The sequence below is a fragment of the Nothoprocta perdicaria genome, unplaced genomic scaffold, assembly GCF_003342845.1.
Source record: "Nothoprocta perdicaria isolate Ctin4 unplaced genomic scaffold, notPer1 scaffold_101, whole genome shotgun sequence".
NCBI lineage: Eukaryota > Metazoa > Chordata > Aves > Tinamiformes > Tinamidae > Nothoprocta > Nothoprocta perdicaria.
In genome coordinates this window covers 1,872,213-1,898,237 of record NW_020454106.1, presented here as the reverse complement: position 1 = coordinate 1,898,237, position 26,025 = coordinate 1,872,213, and the positions used below count along the sequence as shown (strand labels likewise).

Below are 26,025 nucleotides of genomic sequence, written 5' to 3'. Positions count from 1 at the left end.
GAACAGAGGGATTTCTACACCAAAATTCCCAACCACCAAAAAGAACTTGTTTTCTTCAGAAGAACAACAAAAACCTAACTGAAATACACAGCCCTAACCCACGTAAAGGAGCTTTGCCTAAAAATGGGAAGTCTCCTCAGTCTCACCATGTGCACCTGAGACTTTTATACTGCTGTGCATAGGCCAAGGCCAATTTTCCATGCGGGCTTTGTCTCCAAAAGCTGCTTGTCATGTGTTCACACTGAACACCAGGGAAGTCAGCTCTGCTTCAATAGCAGTCAGTGTTGAGACTGATGTAGCAGCTTGAGTCACGCTCGGGACACYTATGTGCAAGTTGCCTGGAAAAGCTTCAATTCTTCCCCCAAAACCTCAGCTCTTGCATCTATCTTAATATATTTAGCAGGAGCAGCAGTGAAAAAGTTGATTTCTTTGATTTCAGTGAGATATCACAAAGCAACGATAAGACAACTGAAATAAAGAGATCACATATTTCTTTGGAGAAACAAACAAAACCATCTTTCAAGCCCAGATGCTAATCATGTGGCTGCTTTGAGAGTTACTAGCCACCACTTCAAAGAGGAGACMGTGACGAACGTGACGCTCCAGCTGCCAAAGCTTTTACACTGTTGATGTTTTAGAACGGGTATTTTGAAGTGTGGCTTAAGAAAAGGCTGCATCTCATTCCTCCTGCTGCCTCTCCATCAAGGCTACGTAGTTTGTGAAACACGAACAAACCGTGGAGCTGTKTCAGTGAAGAGTCCAAAAGTCGTTACCTGACTTCTCTCATGTTTAACATTAGTTAAAAAAAAGGCTGCACATCAGCAAAGGTGATGAGGCAGAGCAAAATTTGATTTTCATAGCTGGAAATTTTTGCACCTATTGAATCTACTACACTAAAAGGAATAAATATAGATGTGTTTTGTAAGCAGAAGTCACTACTTTGGATTTTAACACCATGTAGGGAGGTAAACTGATTACTGAGATGCCCAATATCTAAACAAAACACTTTTCTGAGCAAAACCTTGTGAAAGCTGCCATAAAGAAGACAGTCTATAAAGGAGAATGACCATAAAAAAACCCAAAACGTTTGCTCTCACAAAACACACAATGGATCAATTCACACCCCAAACCATCTTCTASTACACAGTATTAAAAATCCAAAATTAAAAGGCTGTAATATTCTCAGAACCCACTTAATAGCAGAGAATGTTTCCAAAACGCCTTTTTATAATAATCTCTAAGGATGTCTATGCCAAYGGCATTAGGGGGCCCGTTTTGTTAAGAAAATACGTTTTTCTATTTTTACCTTCAAATAGTACACCAGGAGTTCGTTGAGAGCTGGATCTGCATTCAGGTTAACCAGGAAGCACTTATTATCCCCAACTTTTATTCCAGAAGACTGCAGGGAAATGCCAAGGCTTTCCAGCTGCTTCTGACGCTCCTGCAAAAGAACAGCCATGGAGAAATTAGTCTGAGTGATCTCTATCCTAGGAGAAGCATCCCTACCTGCCAAAAAACAACGAGAAGAGGATGGGCAGCTACTTTGACACAGGCAGTTATTCCTTCAGCAACAGATCTGACACAAATACAGCAGGATTTCTGCAATTTCGCCCRTCCTTTTACCTCTGGAGTCAAAACAGAGGGCTATGTGCTCTGGTGTCAGCCAGTTGCATCTTCCTGGGGAAAGCTGAAAACAGCTGAGGGCATCAACACTGCGGCACTGTAGGCGCCTCTCCATGACCTCACTGCAGCAGCACTACCACAAAGCCATCTCTAGAGCCCTTTCTTTCCCCTCTCTAATTAAAAGGCAACAAATTAAGTTAAATCTCTGCCAAGTCAAGCTCCACGTCTATCTTTCCTCCCACAGAAATCACAACAGCAACAGCAAAAACTGAAAACTTGCTATTTAAATAATGCAAATAACACTTCCTGCTAAACAAGAATAGCAGCATTTTGGATGGTGTTTTGTTCCTGTCAATAGACTTCTTAGAATTCAGCAACAAAGCGCCACTGTGCAGGAACGTACAGCTTTCAAAGGGAAGCGTTGGGGTGAAGACTAGAGCAGTGACAGAAGAGCATTAAACATTTCTGCCTTCCAAAATAGAAAGGGATTCTTCTATCAAAATGCCAAGCTAGAAATGTTCCTGTGCCYGTTGCAGAGCAAAAATATTTCAGCAGTGTTTTCACTCCATGCTGGAGAATCGTTCACAGGATTGTGAAAATGAGCTGAGCTGCTGCAATATTAATTTAGGTTCTCAACCTTACCTGCCAGACTGCTCTTTATCTAAAAACAGCACTTTTTATTAGTGAGTATAAGCTMAGCATTGGTGCTGCATCAGGTGTGGTCAAAAAAGAATAGGAAACATGACCCTTTCTTGATTTTCTCTACCCTTTTTCTCCCACATCTATGAAAGCAACAGAAGTCCTTGGTATGGAGAAGTGAAGGCCGTGGTGAGGGATGTGTGTTTCTGTGCACACGTGCGTGTGTGTAAAAAACAATGAACAGAAAGTGTGTTGCTAAAAACCTCCCAATTATCAGAGCCAGGCTCTGATGTTCAAATATTCATTATTATCTATGGACAAAAGTAGAAGAATGAGGTGCCCAAAGGAGGGCTTGGCCCATGGTCTAARTTTCAGAGGATTCACTTAAAGGAAGTGAGGACGTTTTTGTTAACTTTTGCTCAGGGTCCAATGTTAACTGACTTAAGCATTCAAAAAAGGTTTGTCAAACACTTGCTGAAAACTGGACACAAATGCCTGCTTGCACAATTCCTCTTTAGTGCTTTGATCCCGTACTGCCTCTCCATCCCTGCAAGCTGCAGCATTCTGTAGGAGGAACCATTCTTAAAGATTTATAGTGATCTCTCCATCCTACTCACTCCCCAGCTAACATGTGACAGACAGATGCTGGTGGATGCTGGCCAAAGCTAAAATCACTTGACAGGCCATAATAACAATATAAATGCCTTTAACCTTGAGCCTCTTAAAGTCTACTGAAGGTGTTGAAAGGATTTTTYCTACAGGCTTTCAGGAGGTCCAGAAACAGCCTTACACAAACACCGGTCCTTTTTCCTCCTCCAAAAACACCCATGTTTTCTAGAAGTCTGAGGCTCAAGAAATATCCCAGTTCTGTAACATCAGTCACATCTTTCCAGGGTGAGAATTGAGAGGCAGATAAAAAAAGAAAATTCCATAGTGCTGGTCCCATTACTCTGGTTCTTCACCCTTTCAAGAGCTTCTACGCCTAGAAACCGGTGTGTAAGATATAGAATTTATTATTATTGTATTTCACACTTACAGAGAAGAAAAAAAATCCATGAATCTGCACTGAGAGCCAGAAAGGCCCCTTGGTTAAAAGCAGCATTTCTTACAACGGGGCGTTGAAGTCAACCCCTCCTGCTCTGAACATGTCATCTACAAGAGGGCTTTGTACCAGATGCTCCATTCCCTTATTATTTATTACATGCTATTCATCACCTTTCAATAGTTCTCCCCTCAARAGCTCCCTGCTGCAAATACATACATCAGCATTTCTGTGGCAAGAATTGGAAGTGTCATGCAATATTCATGGTGACCTGCACAATTTTTCAATGTAACCATCATCATCAGTTATGGATTGAGGCTTTAAATATCAGTGCAAGGGGCCTTAAAACACGCAGGGATTTTGAACATCTCTGTTTTTTTAATATTCTGAATGCTCTTTGCTTTTACTATTAAAGCAGTCACTACATAACCTTGCATTTAATGGTCTTGACACTCCACTTTTCAGCACAAACAACAATTTCACTATCTGAAGTATATAAAATCCCTCTAATCCTCTCATCCATGGATTTTTTTTTAAACAATCTCTCAATTTACATAGAGTGACAGTTTATTATTGTCACTAGAGTAGTAATCTGGGAGGCATCCAGCTTTCACAGGAATTAAGTGAGGCTTTTCAGAGGGGCAGTAAGCTTGACCTACTTACCCATAAATGTGGGGAACTATTCTGACAACCTCTATGAATGACAAACAAAGGAGGAAAACCTGTTTTCCATAAACATCTAAAAAAAAGACAAAATGGTGCAAACCTGTGCTATCTCCTCAGTTTTTCTTAATTTCTCTTCCCAGGTCACAGTCATTTCCTGAATCAACTTTTCTGATTCCTCTAACCGTTCTTTTAATTCTGGGGATTTCATCGCCTGCAAAAGTAAAAGCAAATAAAACGAGAAATAAAACAAGAAATCTTGCTGTATTTTTTTCACATTAGAAAAAACAGATGGGGAAAAAAAACCCCCACACATGACTCATTTTCCAAGGCATACTTGTACAGTAAGTAAGGGTGTTTTAAATACACCTTTTAAATACACATTGCATATAAACACTGCATTCATTAAAAAGTTAGTTTTGTTTCAAGTGCAGATGGTAAAGTAGAATTTGTGTACTTTAATGTAAAATAATTAGATGATACTGGCAGAAKGGCACGAAGACATTCAGACACAGACCAACAGCATTTCTATACCAATGCAATTCCAAAAGATTTGGCCTTATGATTTGGTTCTGGACCCCAGAGTTCAATTTTCTTGTTAATTTATCATAACTCTCATTTTGTTTTGTGATTTAGTCCAGACCATGTAGGATCCCAGCAATGAACTGAAAATAAGAAGATGCACCTGCCACCTACTAGACACCCCAGAAAACAAAAGAATATCAACATTTTGATATTTTACATACATATATATATATATTCACTTCTAATCTCAGTATTGACATTATTTCTGCTGTACTACCTCAGACAAGAGGTAGTTGCTTGCACTACCAACAGTTGCTTGCACTTTTGGTTAATTTTTATTAACCAAATGAAAATGATTTGGGTTGCTATTTCTTTACGCAATGCTGATCACTCTCCATCAAATACATTTCTTCCCACAAACCCCCAAACTTGTGGGGATCCAAAGCAAGCAGGAAGGCCTCATTGCAGGGCAGTTTGCTCAGAAAAAGGAGCAACTGCCAGGTGGAAAATCCTGTTTTAAGAGAGCAGCTTCGCTGGCTCAAAACGCAGCCATCTAGGAACCATCCGCTGATGTGTCCTACGTTGCCTCTTCCCCATTTGGTATCCCAAATACTTAAATACAGGGCAAAAGGCAACGTGAATTCCAGCAACGAAGGCCAGTGAAGCCAAGACTTTCTTCAAAACAAAATTTATGACAACTAATAAAATCTGACCAGCACAAAGTTGTTGGGATATCACAAAGAAGGGTAGGAGAATGAAGCCCATTTCTTCCCCACTTCCAAGTTTGGGGATTTATTTGGACTTTGGGCAAAATCACTCACTGTTTTCCCATGCTTCAGCTGCAGAATGAGCTGGGTAATATGTGGCTTTTGACCTTCACTGTGTAGCCTTTTAGTAACAAATTAAGCTTTTTTCTCTCTTTTTTTTTTTTTTTGGCAATGCCACTCAGATGACAACAGGGGTGGGATTTTAATACTTGGGAAAGGAAATATGTATTACTTCATATTTAGGAAAGAGTATCTCATTGCTTAGGAGAGCTGTCATTATTTTGGCATTAACAGTGGGAAATGAGGCGTACAGGGAGTACCTGCATCTCCCAAGGCACTTTGTGGCTGTCTGCATTCTGGATCATTTTTTAGGTATTTAACTTGAGGTGTCTTAAATTGATGTTCCCTTATTGGATACTTTGCATATTAGGTAGCTCTAAAAAGAAGAGTCAAAACTTCACTATAGTTTCTATTATCACAGCCAGCACTCCCTGCTTATGAGACAAACACTGTCGTCACCATTTTTCTAAATTGCCAGATTATAAAACTACTCCTTTAGCAAGTTTGAGACACAGACTCAGGTATATGCAAGTTCTTGGCCTTGGCTTAACTCTTAGACCTTGCTCCCTTCATAATTTCATGGAGCTGTGCAAATATTCACAATATTGTCTAACGTCTGCAAGAGATTCAACTTCAAGCAAGCAGCATTAACTGAATTCACATCTCAGGACGTGGCCACACTGAATTCTTGAGAACCACAGGCAAAGCTCCCCAGGTGAAGAGCACGATCTGAAGACTCCATCCCTACACCTGCTCACAGGTCCTCTTTTCTCTGATCTGTATCTCAAAGCAAAACCAGGATTTCTTGAGAGGGTGCTCAAGCAGAACCTGGTATTTCATGTTTCAACACTGACCTAAAGAAAAATGAAAGGAGACAAAAGCAATCCTAAGGGAGACTTGTGATAAATAGTATCTAGTAATTCCTGGTGGCATCTGTGTTGAGAACCAAGGGTTGGAGGAATCTATGAGTTGTACCTCTGCCTTGGTGAGCTGCTCCCGGAGCTTCTCCACCTCCTCCCGGAGCTCCCGGATAATGCGGGCGTTGGGGTCTTCGTTGACCACCGCGTGATTAACGATGTTCTTGGCGCGATCCGCGTACCTCAGCGTCGAAAGGGTCTCGTCGTAGTTGTCTGCTGCTGGGCTCACTGTTGCCACCATGGCCGTCTTGCTGTTCCCACCAAGGCTGTCCTGGAAAACGGTAGTGGTTGAAAACTTAAGACAGAGTTCCTTTAATTTTGACATATCAATGAAGTGAGGGCTGAATCTGGGGCGCAAGTATTGGCAGCAATGGTTTTGCCAGAGCTTCTCCATTCAAAATTAATATTAAACTGGGTAGATTAAGCAAAGCTTTTTTTTCAGTTCTTTTTTTCCTCTTTTTTTTTTTTAAGCATGTTCAGAAAATATCATTCTTGGCTTCTAGGGTCAGCGTTAGTCTTAAAAGGAACAAAAACCAGTACCCATTTTGGTCTTTATGGTACCTAGGAAGGAGCTGCAAAGCTTGCTTCCACGTCTTAGATTTTAAGATTAGAAATATTAGCAATTCAGCACTAGACTCTCCAGATACTACAGCAGAAGCACAGGAGGGAGGATGATGATGAAGCCTGTGTATCTTCATTGAAGGACCCCAAGTGACACGTTCCCACTAAGCATTTAAATTATTTAAATTATACTGATTAAAACCCCCTTCTTGTCCATTCTACTTTCATTCTGGATCTTGCAGTGGCAACACATCACCAGCTCTTTAGCTATTTTCCGATTACACTTTTAGGGCCAAAATTTGTATGCTGCTTAAGCATGCAGATTTCTAGCTTAGCACTTAAACCCCTTTTTCAAAGTATCCCTGCCATATTTGCCTCTAAAAGTTTGGCTCAATTACAGCTCGATCATCCTATTTTAAAGATCTCATAAATAATACAGTTGATTTTACTGCTACAATATGGACTTCCCCCCTGCTCGCACAGTTCAGGAAGCTCAACGGAGCTGGGTAAGAAACAGCCTTTTTGGAATTTGGCCAGCAGAGAAGAGGGCGTGAAGCAGGAATGCAGATTCCTGCAAGGCAGCAATCGTGGGGCCTCAAAATCTTCAGTTTTGAATTTTGCAGAAATTCTGGGTTTTATTTGGTTGTTTGCTTGGAGCCCAGTATCTCTTTCTGGGAGAATCATATTAATTTTCATCTTCAATAACCCATGAAATCTAGGTCAGATTTGCCATTAGAACAATCCGCCGGCGCTAGCTGCTCGCCTGCCCATTTCAATGACAAAGCCCGCAYGCAGCTTTTCCTCCCAACCATTAAAAGGCCCCTCCAAGTATTTCCTTAAGACTCTCCTTGCTGCATGATATTTAAAATAATATTAAAAAAGCCGCCTGGCCGTGTCAGCGGTGGGAGCAACGTCAGCCACGCAGCCTGATGCTGCTTTGCGGTGTGTGGGGAGGTTGTGTTTATCCAAGGCTTCTCCTGAGAGCTCCCGTGGCAGCTCCACATGGATTCATGGGGATTTCCTTCTCTATCACGGCAGAACTTTGCTTCTCTTCACCAATGGCTGGCAAAAAACAGCAACAACCCTCTAGAACAGCAATGCCAGTTGTGCATGAAAAGATGWAAGCCAGGCACTCGTCCTTCCGAARAGCATCTCTACRGTTTGCACTTTGGGAACCTCCATCCACTAATTAGTTCCCCAACAGGATTAACTCACCATCTGAATTGCAGCTCCTCTGCACAGGCGCCTGAGAATGGAGTTACAGCCACATACTGTAATTCACAGTGCACCCATGAGTAGCTGAGTGAAATTCCCTTTTTATTGCAGCTGTTCTGGCTGCCCGATGAAGTTTTATGCATAAAACTTCTGATTTCATTCTTTCCTTTAATATTAAGCAGAAAGGTAGATGAGCAGCAGGCTGGGCTCTCAAAAGCGAGGGCAATGTTTGCAAAGTACACTGGAAAGGCTGGGTTTGAACTTGATWGAAAAAGGCTGAATGAAAATGTTTATTTCTTTCAAAGATTAAATTAGCTGCGTCTTCGTTAGCACCAAATACTGAGAAAACAGCATTAAATGTAACGATACAGCAAACACTTTGAGTAGCATTTATCCTTTATGGTAATAAAACAGAGCATAAAATACATCAAAGATAGACAGGGCTTGTGAATAAAATGGGAAAATGAGAGGCTTGTACCCATGAGGTTTGACAAACCCCGCAGGCTGAGAAGTTTCTGTCCTGATGCTGCTCTTTCAATCCTGCCTTGGAATAAAAGTTTGCATTTTTTGTCTAAAGAGCCTCAGCTAAAGCACAAACATGAAGCACTGAGTCTTGTGATCTGCTGCATTCTGCTGRTTTCTAAACATTGTGGCCAGATATCCCCAGCGTCAGAACACATTTTCTCCACTTTGGCAATATAGTTAAAAGCTGAAACGCTACAGAAAAAAGTCCACCAGCTCACTGCTTGTTCCAACAGCCACTCTGCGGCGAACAAAACCTTCCTTTGATCTTTAATTTTAAAAGTTTCCCCTTTCAAAGCAAGTTTCTCTTCCAAACTTTTATTTGCGCTTTAACATAGCTGGATGTTAAGGAGACAAAGCCAGTTCTCTTGAAAGGAGGCAGCACAAAAGCCCGGCTCTATTTCTGAGCCAACGCGGCCACTGTGTGTGCATGGTCGTCACCATCTCGGGGACAATGAAGCAGACAGGTGTTAAACAGGAATTTCAATCTGCTGGCGGGCTCTGCTTCGAAATGGAGCAGCATAACTAATCCCAACAGCAACGCTAGAAACATGTGAGGGAGGTTTCCACTTCTGCCTGCTTGGAATATTGTACCCACGTCGGCAGCCCAAGCAAAAATGCTGCAAGAACAGACCCAGAAAATTGATGGTCACAGCTCTGCTGAGAGCCAAATGCTTGTTCAATTAGGGTAAAAAATATATGTATCTAATGTAAATATACAGAGATGAAAATGTATTTAACTCTAAGTAAGACTGAGCGCAAGGAATGCTGTTAAATGAGGATTTATTAGAGCAGGGAGGAGCACACACACTGTTTCTAGGGAGCTTTCCTGACTATTTGCTCAGTATCCGTACTGGTAATCATGGGGAGAACAGACAAATTTCATAGTAGCAATGCTTAAAAGACAGTATTGAGAGAAATAAAGGCTTAGGGCATCAAGGGGCTACACAAATTGAGATTTTATTTCCCTTAAGCATTGAAGTCAACTTGTCTTCTACCATCCTTACGGAAAAAATCCTCTGGAATCACTCTACCCTTGTATAACCTGCAAGCAATGTTATTTTACACCTCAATTAAATCCTAAGGAAGCTCAAATTCAGGCAATATTTAAAGCCATTGCTAGGGAAGATAAAATCCTTTATCTACTAGCAGGCTAGCTTGCTGAGGATTGAAGTCACTACACTTTCATGCCCCACTTATTTGGGGAAGAGGGGAACATTTTTCTTCATCAGGCAACCACACTTCTAAGCAGCACATGTAGAAAGGGGTAAGAACGCGAGAGTTTGCCTTTCTAATTAGACATACATAGGACTCATTTAACAATCTTCRGTTAGACCTTACAGATATGGAAGAAAACACCATGAAGAGCCAGCCTTTGTATCAGAAATCTTAAATAGATGTCTCTGCAGCACAGGAACTGAATTAACAGCTTATTTCCCATGAACGTGAGACACAAACTCTTCCGACCTGTTCCCCAGGCTCTATCTGGGATGCTGCTCTGCAATGACACCCGCGGACAAAAGCTGGGCATATTAACAAATATATTAGAAAATTTGCCAGGAGATAATGGTCTTGATCCAAGTCAAAGTTAACCACATCAGTAGGCAAACTTCAGCAACATACAACAATAGTTCAAATTAAATTAGCCCCAAGGTTCTGTGTGTAGCTGACTATAAAGTGACCCAGAAGAGATGAAGCTTTTTTTAAGAAAGTTCCTTATTCTCTAGGTCAGCAGAAGACAGGRATCAGAGTCAGTCTGTGGAGACACTAACGGTCTCCATCCAGCTAATTTTCCAAAGACAAGGATGGCTAACATCAAAATCAGGAAATCCAGCAAAAGAACAGTGCTTTATCTCGCCGAACGCGACTTTTCTCCCATTCTCATCCTTTTTATTCCCCTCTAAAAAAAGGGATCAAAGTACTTACTTTAAGTAACCAAGTGAGGACAGAATCACGATAAGGAACAAATTTGTTCTTGTTCTTGCCAGCAGCCTGATCTGCCAAGGCAGAAATAACGAGCCCAAGAGTTGTGAGGGATCTGTCCAGAAACACAAGCAGCCATTAACATTGCATGAATTTGAAGGCAAAAACATGTTTAAGACAGTCATGACCCAAAATGAAGCTTCARGAACAAAATTTCTAGGGCAGTTTTGATTAGTGCTAATCTTTGCAATATGCAAAGGTTTTGCAATATGGAAATACTGCTTTGCAATATGTTTTCAGCCATCCTAATCATGCCTTTACCTTGCAACTATGCAGTAGTTGCAGGAACACAAGCATGGAATGCAAAACACCGATCATTTTCAGCTGGTGAAGATCTCATTCCAATATTTAAGACTCTTTTATGGTAGAAGGAATAGAGAGAAGGGAAGAAGAAAACTGGCTGCCACGAGGACCCTGCAGGAGCTTATCCTGATTTTATCCTACATTAAAATTAAGCTGTATTTCGCACTCATTAATGTACTGAGGAGAAGGAGAAAAGAAATAACCACATCTTACTTGTTAATGTTGCTTCCTTCCTTCAGCCTGTCTCCTGCAGCACCAGTCTTGGTTGCCCTCTCACTGCCTGCTAAGTCAACCAGACTCAGCTTGCCCACCTTCTCGCCTGACGTCTGCAGAGGAAGAACAGCTGGGGTTAATTCACTCAAAATAAGTTACATGGTTTGACATATTTACAACAACTATAAAGCCTCATTTCTTGGTGTAGGCTCATTGCAGTTGTTCCAGAAGCTCTGAGAGCCATAGCACAATATTCTGCAGTCACTCATTAGTTACTGCTTTAGAAACAATAGGAGGATTTAAAGTGATGTCAGATCCACTGATATCTTCAAGACACCTACCAAGACACTTTAGAAATCTCCAAAGAGGAGGAACATGGGGCATATTAGTCAAATGCTGAAGCAGGAACACGTGCAGAGGGAATTCAGGTTGGGGTCACGTGTGGAGACACAAGGCCTACAATCTCTGCCTTTGTTTTACGCTCTTGAAAAGAGTCTCCCCAAAATCTCAGATTTTATGCCAAGTTTCATCTCAGGTTTCCACAGAGGAAGAATGAACATGACCAGAAGCATGTTATAATTTATGAAAATGATTACAATTGCAGAAGTCTCCTATATCCCTAAGAGCATCCTAGAAGGAATGCCAAGCTGTATCCTGCAATCATGTAAGACAGATCTTGCTGTAAGCCCCCATTATTCCTTATAACTCCTGCCAAAGCATCTTATTTATCCCAAAATGATGTTCTGAAACACATCATAAATTTTATATATATATATATATATATATATATATATATATATATATGTATGTATATGTATCAATGGGGATTCTAATAGAACATCATGCTTTTCTGCAGCTGCTATCACTTTAGCATCTCAGTATCACAGTCGCAGAGGGCAGTTTTCCCCTAAACAAACAGGAAAATTAGAACCAATCTCCTTTTGAAAAGGTTACTCCAAGCCTCTCAGAATACAATAGGATCATCAGGGCATACTGAAATGTGTAATTTCGAGGACTGAAAGGAACTGCAGGGCAGAAAACAGAGCAATCTGTTCTAGAACTTTATACAATGAGTACAGGAAGATATAGAAGAGAAAAAGACAGTCAAAACTACCACCTTGAACCAAAGCTGACCACAGTCCCACTGTAAATGCAGTATAGTCACATAGTAAAGAACAATAAAGGGATTTTGACAAAATGAGGAATTCAGGCATAGGAAAATGATTTATTTGAAAGGCAAAGGAAAATAAAGAAAGAACAATGAAAATGGAATGGTTAATAGGACTGACAGAGATTGAGAAGTACAGGAGGCAAATCCAAATCCTAATATATGAAAACAAAAGAAATACACCCAAGGGTAACATCTAGACATTACAGTTTATTTGACTCACCCCTGAGTGTACATCATAAAGCGTGTGGGTAAGGATAATCTTGAAGACTGCATGCGACCGACTGCTTTCCTCATTCATGTTGGTTGCAGCCACTGTTCGAGATTTGTTGCCCTCTGACATCAAGGACTCTATGTCCTAGACACAATTTTACAGTCATAAGCATATTTGCATTGCCATTCCTTTCACTTATCTACCTAAACAATCTTGTTTTGGTAAAATACACGTATTCTACTGCAAGTTTCTCACTGTTTACTCAAGAAGTGTGAGAACAAAGTGCTATGACCTTYCCTTTACAGACAAGAAATTAAACAATGTTGTCAACACAGAATTTTATCCATTATCTTTACCTGGATATTAAATTATCACTACAAACTATGCAATATGGCTGCACAAAARGGTACTTTAAAGCAAAGAAGCAATGAAACAGCAATTGATGCTYGAAACACTAAGACATTTTAGCCTCAGCTGGCAAACATGCATTCTTAAAAGCCCCAATACTGACATAAGGCTCTAAGTTTTATAAATAAAAGCTAAAGAGAACCACTGTAGAGCAGGTCATTATGTTCCTGTTACAACTAAGAGCTTGTAATGTCCGCTGAATCCAGACATGTTAAATTATAGCACTTGAGAAATAGGCAGCTCTCATGCCCTAGTGTCTCATAGAAAACCTGCAAAACAGTTCAAACCTTAGAGCCTTGGGCTTAACTTTTATTTACTCATCTTTAGCAAAATGATGTTAAAGAAAAACCCAAAGCAATCACACAAAAGAAGACCACAGACCACTTCMACTTGCTGTTCTGAATTATGCAAAGCGGCGGGGCAACATATGAAAGAAATGCATGCAATGTGGTTTTTATTAACAGAAACTAGCCAAGAGAGGTGCATGAATGAGTGGAGGGACTGCACTAGGAAGGGTTAGAAAACCACCAATTTGCAAATTTTGCTTCAGATGACAAAATYAGCTCCTGCATTTAATGGTTGCTCCCACAGTGCATCAACTGCTTCCTAAAAATTAGGGTGCTCTTAGAAGGCACACATAGTTGCTCTGCAATGAACTACGGGATGTCCCAACAAGCAGCTTTTAATGCAATATTCTCAAGCATTTACCTTGTAACCAGCCATTAATTCATATTTCTGGGGTGCCTGTGTGTTACATGTGAATTACGAGCCCATAACATGTAACAAGATGTAGTACTGAAGTCCAACTCTTCTGAATTGTGGTTCTGTATTTAATCACCCAACACTGCTCTGTAGAAAKACGGTCTAAACTCATCTCAAAGGTGTGAGAAAAGCTGTTTCATCAATTAGTTTGGGTTTCATTTTTCAGAATTATTAAATATTACAGGATGATGAGAAGCATCTCTTCCTAATCTCTACTTTCTCCAGTAAAATTAGCACAACAGTCCTCGGGATTGCACTAAAATCCAGGTTCCTGCTCGGTACATTAGGACTATAGGTGAATAACTGTGTCCTGTTCAGTTTGGCAAGCTCACATGAGGGAYGTGGTGTCCACACCAGCCTTTCATAAAATGGATCCTTACCTTGTAGCTAGCAACAGCTAGTTTGGATAGGCCATCTACATAAGGACCATAAACACTGTGTTCTCTAACTTTTAATGACTGACGGCTTCTGGATGGAAAAAAAAAATCATTTATGAGCATGCGACTGATTTAAGATGGCAGCATTTACAGTGAACCATATTTCTCACGGACATGTCAAACATGAAGGTCTACAGAGCATAAAAAGCACAGAGCAAAGACTCTAATGCAAACAACGAAAAAGCCTTATGTCTACACATACAAAATGCTGRTATGGGTATTTTACTTTTATTTCTACTGCTTTATTTAAATTAAAAGGACAATGGAAAAGAAAGTCATCCTACCACCACAATGACTAGTCCATTAAGGCAAATTAATAGGAGGAAAGGACAAATCCCAGCATATTCCAGTGCTGGAATACATATATTTACACATATATTGCTTACCCTTTTGGGTCAAGGAGATCTCTGACTTTCTCATTGTATATCTCCATGTAGGACACTTCCACTTTGAAACTCTGCTCTTCGTTTTCCTCTTTCTGTGCTCTTTCAAAAAGTCCACTGCAAAGTCTAGGGATTAATCCAGGCTGGTCAGCTGTACCCATCATTGTGTAAGATTTTCCAGATCCTGTGCAAGAGAATCTATAATTAGTGTACAAGCAACAAAATGTCTTTGCTGTGTGGAACAYGGAAAGGAAATGGAGAAATGAGCTGAAAAAAAGTTTGCATTTCAGTTGAAGGCATTTGTACAGTCTTCTGTTTTAAAGCAAATAGGACATAATTTAGCTAAACCCAGTCTATTTAATAAAATGAAAAAGGAAGACATGGAAGTTTGTTCAAACTGACTGAAAAGGCTTTTTCTGGTAGATATAGTTGGCCTGTACATGACAGCCCACTGACACCCACATTTTATTGTGTGCCACAATGAGAAAAATCAGTTGCACAACCTTGCTCATTTTTGTTTATTATATCCAAAATGATGACTAGCAATTTTTTAAACTGAAGAGGCAGAAGATATTAATGAAGCTCTGGGATGGTCGGGATCATCCAGAAGATGCTGATCTAAAGGCGTGGGAAATCAGGGCAGCCAACAAAGACATATCCCTCATCCTGCTCACCTTAATCACATACACTACATTACAAGAGAGAAAAACATTCCTTATGCCCACTGCAAGGCACTTCTCAAATAATACAACAGCCACAAAAAGTGACTCCTGTCAGGCTGCAAGCATTTTTTGTGCCGATGCTTTTGCTGATTCCCTGCCAATTCTCACCTGTTTGCCCATATGCAAAGATGCAGGCGTTATAGCCATCAAAGGCATTCTGCAGAATATTTTCTCCAAGGCACTTGAAAACAACATCTTGACCTAGGAAGTAAAACATAAAAGTTAATGGCAAAAGAAAGCACAAGATGCCTATTTATTTATTTTTAATTTTGATTTGAATTCTTTGATGACTATGAAAAAGCAGATTGTTAATGTTTTACTCCTGTTCTTGACTAAATAATGCATTTGGCAGCCAGAATCCGTTCCTTCAACTGCAGCAAGGCCTCTGGCCAGTAGATTTGTCCTCCAGATGTGCACTACTCCAAAAATCAGAACCTGTGCTTATTGCCCATGTATCTTAGGTGCTTGCAACTACATCCTAACAATGTCCTTGCTCAGAAATTTCATCCGCAGAGGACCTACTATCAACTGTGGAATTACACCCCTTATCACCTCAAAAATATATTCCACCCACACAGTTACCCTAACAAMTGCCACTTGATTTGAACTTAGGACAATTAGCAGAGCACTAGATACTTTATATCTAGTGAAAAAAGAATTAAATTATACCATAAGGAGTCYTTGGCAGAGATGTACTCACAAGTATGCGTATTTACATCCCCCCTTAGATTTTGATTCCTCAATTTCCAGAATTGCAGATGGATAATAATGCCTATTGCTACCCATATCATCACCTTGAATGATGGAAAGCAGGAATAATTCAATATTTTCTTTTTTTTGACAAGTAGTCATACAGAAGAAAGGCATTCCACGCCACACAGTCTGCGCCCTTTAGCAAATTCTTTACTATAATCAGATTATTTGCACGTGGARACAACAACAGTAACAGCTACAGTCAACATTACCTGCATATTTTTCTGTGACAGACTCATCCATGGACCAAAAGCAGTGGTCGTACGCGAACACCTGTAGAAAAATCATCAGGAGGGCACCTTGTAAGTGCTATTGCCAAATCAAGCCTGCTGCCCCATCGTACTCATCCCCACAGGTCTCTCCACTTTTGCCTGGATGTCCTGGAGCTCGCCTTAACATCCTGTAAACCCACCCCTTACACTCCATTTCTCACTGGGCTTTTCTCTTTTGCAAACTGACAGATATCCCTTGGCTCTTTCCATATTTCCTTGTGTCTCTTGGACACATAAAGCGAGGTCCTGCCTTGGGCCAGGCTCTTCTTTCTGCACCAGAGCAGGGCCTATTTATGCACTGCTGACAAACAGAAGCTGCAAAGTCCAGCACTTGTAGCACACAATATTCAGCAAACAAAAATGTATTATTTTATTACAATATTTGTTATTAGAATTTATTATTAATGTTTATTATTAACAATTTATTATTGGAGTCATAGTTCTGCAGTCTTTTTCAATCGGAAAGTTTCAACATTGTAGCACATCATCTTAAAGATGCGTTTTTCATAATAAAAGTGAGCCAAATAGGCAAAGGGAAGACCCATGTGTTGTCCCTGGGCTGTTTTCTTCTCATTTAAGCTTAATTAAGGCTGCTCTTTCCTCTCCAGATGTTCTGCATTGCTATGGAGCTGTTCACATCATTGCAGATCAAGCTGGCTGAGTAGAAGTATCACAGCAGCATCTCACACCTACCTTCTGAGACCCCTTCCTTCACTTCAAGTAATTCCATTTTATCACTTAATGGATTTTTATGTTCAGTTTTAAAACATCTATTATGTAGATTCACTAAAGTCACTATAATAAAGTAGGCTCTGCACGGCAGCCAAACCTATCATTTTTTAATTAATAAAGCTGTTAGGAAAAAGCTCTGTAGCATCCTATCTATGTCTTTAACGGTATCAAAAATGGGAATATCCTAACAAAAAGATATTGAGTCTGCAGTGAATTACTTCAGTTGCACGTTTTCTAATGAATCTTATCGTGAAATCTGAATTATGATTTCAAGACTCAGTCAGTAATAACATAAATTTTCACTAAATTTTCACTTTYTATACTAAAATATGTAAGAAAATGATGCAGGAACTGAAAATTCAAACTTCAAGCACATACAAGCTTGTTATCTATGCTTTATTAAGATGCTTAATATAGCAACAGCCTCCAATTTTCAAACAACTCATCTTCACAAAATTGAATCTTGCCTCTGCTACATTAATACGTCTAAGCATCAGGAGATAAAAGGGGTTATTTTACAAGCTCTAACTGAGGAAGCAACAGCTCATTGATTTAAAATTATTAGGGTTCTTTGAATTGATGATACAATTACAGCATTCCAAGCTTTCTGAGTGCTTAATAAAACATCAGTAGATCTAAGACCACATCGGTCAAGTTGAATTTGCATCGGCTAGGCCAGTCAGAGGACCATGAGCTGTGACAACAAATGACTTTGCCATAATCCAAATACCAGAAAAAGCTTWAAAAAAGCCACAAATAACAAGCGCTCTCCATTCACAATCCGTAATGCTGAGTACGGATGTTCTCATTTGTTCCTGTGACTCATTTTTTGGCAAAGGTTACGCTGCTCATCTGCAGCAAGGAGATGCCTCGAATTTCTTACACAACAGCTGATCAAGTGCAGAACTGCTTTGCAAAATGCTTTCAATATTTGGATAACCCCGAACCGAATTAGCGAGGCAGCAATTTTCACCCTCTGATTTAAAGTGTAATGAAAGGTCTTACCTTAGGTTGGGTCCTGCAGGCATCAGCAGCAGAACAAATAGATAAAGGTGGGATGCAGGGTAAGAAACAGAAAAACAAGGACAGTTAGCTTAGTGATTTGGGTTGAATTACCTCATCATTAATAACTCCTTGTTGCAACAATGCATTTAAATTTTTCATTCCTCTCCTCAGATCCCCCTTTGCTGACAGATTCCAAAACATTTTTMCAAAGCAAAGCTTTCTCTTTTCAAAAGTAACATCTGAAATGTTGCTCTTTATAGTATTAAATTCAAAGCCACTATTTTTGCCTCCATTTCCTCCTCGTTCCTCACAAGTGTTTGCTTGTGTCCCTTCTCTCTTTCAAGCTTTGGGAGCACCATTGACTCTTAAAGTACTCAAGAGATATCCAAATATCCAGGAATATCCCCTCGCATGGAGCTTCAGGAGGGTTATTCAAGAGGCAGCTCAGAGCGGAGCCCCTGAACCTGCCCCACTCAATTCYCCTGAGGTTCCTGGGACAGCAGAGCAAACATTTGATGCCCTRAAAGACAGAGTAGAGAAGAGCAATTCCTTCTATTAGTTAGATGTGCAATTTAAAAGTTTTCCAGGTGGCTCAGTAAGTTAGAGTGACCTTTAAAACCACAGCACGGCATGAGTCAATCCACCAGTGACTTGGAGATCGGAGGCAGCTCGCGCGGCCTCCCTGCACATGGAGAGCTGGAAGAGCAGGGAAAATACAGCTGTAAGGAAGGATATTCTCTTTATCTCGCACCCCAAGAGCCAGTGAGGTCCRAATAAAAGCTCTCCCCAACATCTCTGGTAGCGTTTTTACTACCCACGGGCTCTCCACGGTCCCTGTTCTTCTTAGGGGGGTCACAGGCAGGGAGGTGGCCCAAGGGGACTGCTCCGACCAGGGCACTGAGCCAGTTGCAGAAGCCACCAGGATGCCAGGAGATTTGCCGTCAGGGATGGATTTTAAGATGCTTTTTTATGCAGGAATGGATTTTAAGAGCTTTTTGCTGGCTCGGTGACCTCTCCAAGGCCAGTGCTCCTTTCCTGGAAGCTGCTAAATGGCTTTTCAGGGTGTCCGTGTCTACGAGGAAGGTTTATCCCATTCCTGCAAGAAGAGTTTTCTCTTTCTAAARCAGAGCAAAGAGCAAACCCAATTCCCAGGCCTGACCTCAGCCTAGGAAGCTGTTAAACGCTAGTATAAATTAATCCAAGCAGCCACACTCATTCTCCCCCCACTCAGCTCCACAGCAGGATATTTTCACAAGGCAGCTGATCTTAGTTGATCTTCCCGCTCCTCAATGGAACATGTGTTCTTCAGTGCTGGGATTAAAGCAGCAATAAGGATATAATCTCAAAAGTCATACCCACATATGCAAGTTGAAGAGGAGGGATTACACAAGGCTATGTAAATCATTAAGCTTAGCTTAGGCTAAAGGTCTTAGAGTAATTTTCTAACCTCATTTTCTAAAGAATTGCACATCCACATGATACCACGTCKTACTGGCAGCTTCGCTTAATCCAAATATACGTGAATGGAAGAGCTGTATGTAAGGAAGAGGGTTTACAGTGTTTTGGATGCTGTGGTGTGGATACCCAGAGCTGGGCAGCTCCAGACCCAAGAGGGAAAAACCTGACAAATGATTCCCGAAGGGAAAAGCCCCGGCTGTGCCACGCGCCGCCCCCCTGCAGCTGCCTCCCGGAGAAGCTGTCGACCTGATTTAAAATCCCACGGGAAAAGGAAGAGCCCTGAGGGACGTGCCCGAGACAGCGCCCGCGAAGCGCTCGCCGACGAGGAGGCCGCTCCGAAGGGAACGAAATGTTTCCCGGGCCTGCGGTGACCGCAGCAGCCTGCAATGTGTGAGCTTAGGCCCTGCTGCTCAGCGCCACGAGGCTGCTTTGGATTTATGGAACCAGAGCACAGCGTTTCCTCATTATAAGAGCTTCTGGAAGAGTAAACTACAGTAAGAATTTAAGGTTAAAAGGAGAGGGGGAACAACTGCAACGGCTSAGAATTAGAGAAGTCGTGGCAAAGCCCCAGGCGTTTTCACTCCTTTGCACTTTCAGTCTTCATAATCACTGGAAAAAAAATCAGATTCTGATGTAATTAATGCTATTTTATGCCCGCCAGCAGGAACTGTTYTATCCAAACACTATCAGAAAAGAAAAAAAGTTTAAAAAAGGGAAGGGGTTTTTGTCTCCTCACTCTAAGAGCAAATCTTTAGGCTTATGAGGATCCATCACGACAGCCTTGTCCATTCACCTTATATCTTTATTCACCCTTCAGACTTCCAAGTTTSACCTGCAGGACCCTCTCAGAGGGTGAATACAGGGCCTGGCCAGCGCTGGGCACTGCAAGGACCAGCGCTCGTGTGGCCTCAGCACTAGATCTGTAACAGGAGGCAGGATTTAACCAGCCCCTTTTTTCCCCTGTGATAACAGAGTTGCTGACTTTCAAGCTTGTATTTCATCACACAGCAAAGACACCCTCCATACGGTACTCACAGAACCCTCCTACCACTGAGAGGCTGATAAGGTGGGCAAGAATTCCTGGAAAGGTTTAGCATCAGCACATCCCGAGGCAGACCAAATTTCAGGCGTGCCCGATAAGGATGTTGCTACAACAAATATTAGGAAGATTTCTGCATCTGTCTGGAGTTCGGAAGATGGGTTATCTTTCTGAAGCAGATCCTTGCACTAGAAGCATCTCTTTTCCATCAGAGCAAGGGCAGMAGGCGGCCAAAAAAAGCAGGTATCATGCTTAGTAAAAACATACATTCAATCCCAAGCGTTTCACTGTTTAGATTTCAGCTGCAAAATTTCTTTTTCTGGCATAAAGGCAAGGAGCTGGTGTTGAAATAAATCTAGATAAAAAAACTGCATTATCTTATTACTGTGGGCCTAAGTAATAAGATGCCACCACGATAACTGATTAGAAATTGCTGAAATCCTTGTTTTATTTCAAGCTGTTGCCTCTCTGTGTCAGATGAATACGACTTACAGCACATTTGGCTGCAGCTTGGTGTACAGTGTAAGGAAACGTCTATTAAATCCAGATTTGATCACTTCACTTAGTTTTCCTGGCATATTTCAGAAAATCAAAGTATTTCTGGATGGTAGGTTTAACAGTTTATAGATATTATTTCCCTATTTTTTGCATGTAAACCAAGACACAATGGTATCAAAATGCCAAGGCCCACTAGGCAGCTCCCACTTCTGGACAATGCCCTTCATTTAATTAATATTCTTATCGAGTCCTGCTTTTACTCCCACCTCAGAATTGAGTTTTGGGGAAGAAAACTGCCTAAATGGAGAAAAAAAAAAAAAAAAAAAAAAAAAAAAAAAAAAAAAAAAAACCCTGGAAGCAGCAATATTCTCTTTAAAGCAAAATCTCCCAAACTGCAAAAGCAAATGTGAAAGAGCACACGCAGTTCAGAGCCTAAGTTGGGTAGCTAAAACACACAAAAGTGATCACTGTTACTTGGAAAATTCCTTGGTAGCTGCAAGGCATTCCAGGCATAGCTGGCGGTTACTTAGTTTCTACTGCCAGAACTGATTTTTGCTGGCTCACTCAAAACCCAGAAGGCCCCGAAAAACAAGAACTCGGGCAGAGCAGCAGTTTGGTGGGTTTGGATTATTTTCTAGAAACTTTAACTAAATTTTCCGTAGTGTTGGGTCTTGGGACAATATTCTGCTTGGTCCTGACCACACTGGAGATGGCCACGATGCTCATGTTGTAATGAGGAGATTACAACTTCATCCTTTTGTTGGTCAACACTTAGATGTTGGTACAGAACTGTGCTCCAAAGAATGTTTGGTGGCTGTTCAGCACCCACACTTTCTATTGCTATTGTGATTTTCAATATTTTTAATGCAGCCTGCTGTTGCTAACCTATTTGCAAGCCAGGGAGAAAGGGGAAGCTTCTTACAATTTGGCAACCTCTTGACTCCCTGGGTTCTCCATGTGGAAGCGCTGAGGTCCCGAGGTCTGGGRTTTGGCCAAGGAACCATTTGCTGGTAGGACAAGTTGCACAACTTGCTTTAGGGAAGCACAAACTCCAGACAGGCCGGGTGCAGAGCCAACAAGATCCCGAAGAGCTGCAGAGCAGGAGCAGRACTCCTATGGATCCAGTGCCTCCCATCTTTTGGAAGTAAAATCTTTACACGTAGTTAGCAGGATCAGGAAGGTTGCACTCCACACAAGTAAATAACTGAAGATGCTTYCAATATGAGAAATTTAGAGAAAGGAGGCAGCCCCAGCTGATATTTTCARTCTCCTTCTCTGCAGATTTTCAAAATCCTCCTGGATGTGACTTTGTGCAACCTGCTCTATGTGCTTGAGCAGGTAGGTTGGACCAGATCAACTCCAGAAGTCCCTTCCAACCCAAGCCCTTCTGTGATGCTGTGATTAAGTGGTACAACAGAGCCTGTACAAACAGGGTTGTAYCAGAACACCTACGCCATTAAAATTACTTCCTAATAGTTATAAGCAGTTAAGGAAAAAAGGAAAACTATATAGAATAGGGAGCTCTAGTTCCCTTCAAAATGCAGGAATGAGGGGCACTTCTGTAGAGACGCTGCACCGAGCACTGATTTCAGGACAGCTACAGCCTGAAATTCCCTCTTGTTGTTTTTGCTTTTTTTTTTTTTATTTTATTTTTTTTAATTTTATTTTTGAGCAGGCTGAGAGCTCATCAGGCTGAGAAACACGTGGTCCAACTGCACTTAAGCAAAGACGAGCTACAAATCTCTTCAAAAGAAAAAAAAAAAGCACTGTGAGCCCTCCTAGAGTGTGTAGGTGCATGTTAGTGGTGCCAGGGCTCAGCTCCTACCTGCAGCTCCCTGTTGCAAGATGGTTTTTCTCGCAGCCCCAGCAGCAGGACGGAAGGTGGGTGCAGGCCAGGCTGCCGCCTGCATCTCCTCTGCTGATGGATGGAGGGGGCATCACACAACTTCCGAGGTCCCCTCTCTCCCTGGCTGCCTTCTGTGTGACCTCCCACCTGCCGACAGCATTTTAGGAGCACCTAAGCATTTTAAGCTAAGTGTTATAGGAGCACCTGGGAATGGGGACAGGAATCTTTAACCCAACACCTGGGATTTCGAGGGCGCTTTCAGTTGCATCAAGCCCAATCCTCCATCCTTTAGCAGCCGGGCCCAGCTGAGCAAACTGAGCCATAATCTCAGCACAGCCTCTCCCTCGAAGCAGTCTGGGCGCAGCTGTCTTCCTTGCAAACGCAAATACAGCGTCTAAAAGCAATTTGCAAAAAAAAAAAAAAAAAAAGTGGGTTTGTTTTTCACACAGCTCTGTTTCTAAGAGCACAGGCACCCAAGGTGTGCACACAACAGCATCAGGCAAGAAAAAACCTCCTTCTCCACCTCTCTGCTCCAAACCACAACGAGGAACAAAAAGCAGCTGCTGCCTCTCCAGCTCTGACCCTCTGGAGCTGCCCCCAAGCTCTTCACCCTCTTTTTAAGCAACTGGTCACTGCAAGTTACAGAAATTACCCTGCAAGCCAAAGAAATAGATTTATCTGGGGCATTCAGACAATTTTGGCAATGTTTTCTATTTTTTTTAGATGCACAAACTCTCTGTGAGCACAATGCTCAGCAGAGGTGCCCGTGCCTCAGGATTTGCCAGCTCTTTTTCCACTGAATCACTCGGGCCATGAATAGCTCTGTGTTACGATATCTGCCACTGGACASTTTCTGCTGTGAAGTCCACTGTCCCGAGGGCCTTGCACTGCAGTTTTCTATTACTGTATGCCAAATGTCACCAGAAATGTGACATATTCAGCATACACAGTGCCATTACCTTTTCTTTGCAAAAATATCAAGCCTTTCTATCAACCTCTTTATGCAAACTCCATCAAATAGCTCTTAGGTAGCAAGATTACAGTTTGGCCACCAAAGATGTCAAGAAGGGACTGGTTGCCTCACGTACCCCTATCTGCCCAAGAAAAGCAAGCGTTACTTTTATATTTCCATTTTTCCAAASTATAAGAAGCCCTCAGGACTGGAATCTTGTGAGCCTGGTACTGCTTTTTAGGGCACAAATGTTGCGCCTAGCCTCACTTCTGCCTGACCTAGAATAGAAATCCTCAGCTTCAGTCTGTCATTGGACTCAGCTGCCCTTTTCCCAGCACAAGGATGGGAGGGCTCTGCACAGAAGCAGCTATAATTGACCTGGCTGCTGAGAAGCAAGCACAAAATATAGTGTATTATGGAAATAACAGGCGAGCCTTCATAGTGACAGCTCAGGCTCCCTGCCCCATACGTGCCTTGCTAATGGCTTTGGACTGCTGAGCAAACGTCACACTGCTTTAAGTGCATGTCTAAAGAAGCCTGCTCCAAGCTGGGCTCGGATGAGAACGTATAGATCTGCATGAAGAATTTGGTCTGAAGACAGAAAACCATTTTAGGAGTAGGCAGGAAGGAGAGACTTTCATTAAATCCTCGTAGCCGTAACCTCCGAAACACAAATCTGGCAGTTGCTTGAGGGTTTGTACAATTAAACTGTACAAGAACAGTTTAATTTACTTAGAGGGCAGAGGTAGTGTAAGGGGTACGTGACTAGTACCAAGTCCAAAAGCTGCCCCGGGGAGAGCACAAAAGCATCAGTGCCAAAGTTAGCTGGCCTGGGCTGATGGGTAAAGCTGTGCACATCTTGGCTGGCAAATCTTTCTTCCAGAGACCCCAGCATGGTGATAACCAGGGATTAAGGGCTCACTTCACAGCGCTCAGAAGAGAATTCTGGTTTTTTGGAATCCTTTTCAATGTCTCTCCCTTCTCCCTTCTAAAAACAAACCCTCCATCTCTTCCCCCCGCGCCGAACTCGGACCCTCTTGCAACCTTGGAATTTGTTTCTGGAAGATATTCACAACTGCAGATATTTACTACCAAATCATCCAAATCCTTCTCACTATGATAGGAAGCTGAATCGTCTATACTTAATTTAGTATCAACCTAGAAGAACAGAAAATCAGCTTCCCTTGTTGTGATCTGATGAGACGTCCTGCTTATGCTTCTTAGCTCTCCTTTAAGGCATCCCTCTTAAAAATAATTCCATCGCCACTAAAAGTTTGCAGTGTAATAAATACCATATCATTACTTTACCCGCCCTATGTGCACCCAGTTCATATTCACCATGTGGATCCAGCTACATTCTTAACACCCAGCGTGCAAAAAGCTGAAACGCCCTAAATTTAAAATCCCAAAGCAGGACGAAGTGAGGAGCAAACTACAACCCAAAGCTTGAACTAACCTTCACCTTCGACTCATTTTTAATCCCCCAGTAGCTGCTAAACTAGATACTTGTTGGCAGCAGTCAGCTGGTTTCACTTAAAACTCCTCTTTTCCTTTTCCAGCTATTTATTTGGGAGACAGTGTGATGCAAGGAAAAGTTTTCCATATTCTGTGGGCTCAGGGGTCGTCTCTGACAGCGAGCAAATTTACCCATTTCACGTTCACAGCTGAACAGCCACCTGTTTTCCTAAAAAAAAAAACACATAAAGGTGATGCCAAATAAACGTGTCAGCTCCTGATGCCAAGTTTGCATTGCAAAGAAGGTATTTTAAGCTCATAATGTTCAGCTAACGCAATGAGGGCCGGGGATACATAAACAACACCGAGATGTAAGGTTAATGTGTGCTAAAAGGAGCCAAGTGATGGTTGCTGCCAAATTCAAGCTTTGAACTTCAGTTTCCCTGCTGGTTGTGTTTTCCGACTGCAGCTTCTTGCTTTCAGATGCAACTTGCTGCCTGCTTGACTGTGATTCATATGGGGGAACAGATGCAAAAGGGTGTTGTATTCCAGAAGCGAGATTTAGCACCGCATGCAGCAGTGTGCCTATAAAGGCAATAAAGGCAGATGTTTCCAGGCACATCCCCAGGAACCACTGCTAATTAAACACACACATCGCCRGGAAAACCATTATTTTTGTTAATGCTAAATTCCAAAATTTTAAAAGTAGATATTGACATGAACATTGAGGTATTAGAAATCTGATGGACGAAGCGGACCTACTTTCCCACAAACAGTTTGAAGTGATTCTCCTTCTTTTCTCCCCCTTTTAAATCAAAAAGGCAAACTACTCGCAGAAGCTGAAATCCAAATGCTAAAATATCCATTAAAATTTCAGACTCCAGCCAG

The 26,025-nt window shown here is 41.7% G+C and overlaps 1 protein-coding gene across 1 annotated transcript in view; it reads right to left on the bottom strand.

Moving 5' to 3' along the window:
* KIF13B (kinesin family member 13B) overlaps positions 1 to 26,025 on the bottom strand; it is a 93,977-nt gene that overhangs the window by 42,600 nt on the left and 25,352 nt on the right. The window contains exons 3-13 of the mRNA XM_026040895.1: positions 17,890 to 17,902; positions 16,093 to 16,153; positions 15,236 to 15,328; positions 14,409 to 14,589; positions 13,966 to 14,053; positions 12,425 to 12,559; positions 11,034 to 11,146; positions 10,461 to 10,572; positions 6,295 to 6,507; positions 4,071 to 4,181; positions 1,307 to 1,441 (exon numbers count right to left, since the gene is read on the bottom strand). Of these exons, the coding sequence (XP_025896680.1) occupies positions 1,307 to 1,441; positions 4,071 to 4,181; positions 6,295 to 6,507; positions 10,461 to 10,572; positions 11,034 to 11,146; positions 12,425 to 12,559; positions 13,966 to 14,053; positions 14,409 to 14,589; positions 15,236 to 15,328; positions 16,093 to 16,153; positions 17,890 to 17,902 (1,255 nt within the window). The remainder of the gene's footprint in view (positions 1 to 1,306; positions 1,442 to 4,070; positions 4,182 to 6,294; positions 6,508 to 10,460; positions 10,573 to 11,033; positions 11,147 to 12,424; positions 12,560 to 13,965; positions 14,054 to 14,408; positions 14,590 to 15,235; positions 15,329 to 16,092; positions 16,154 to 17,889; positions 17,903 to 26,025) is intronic.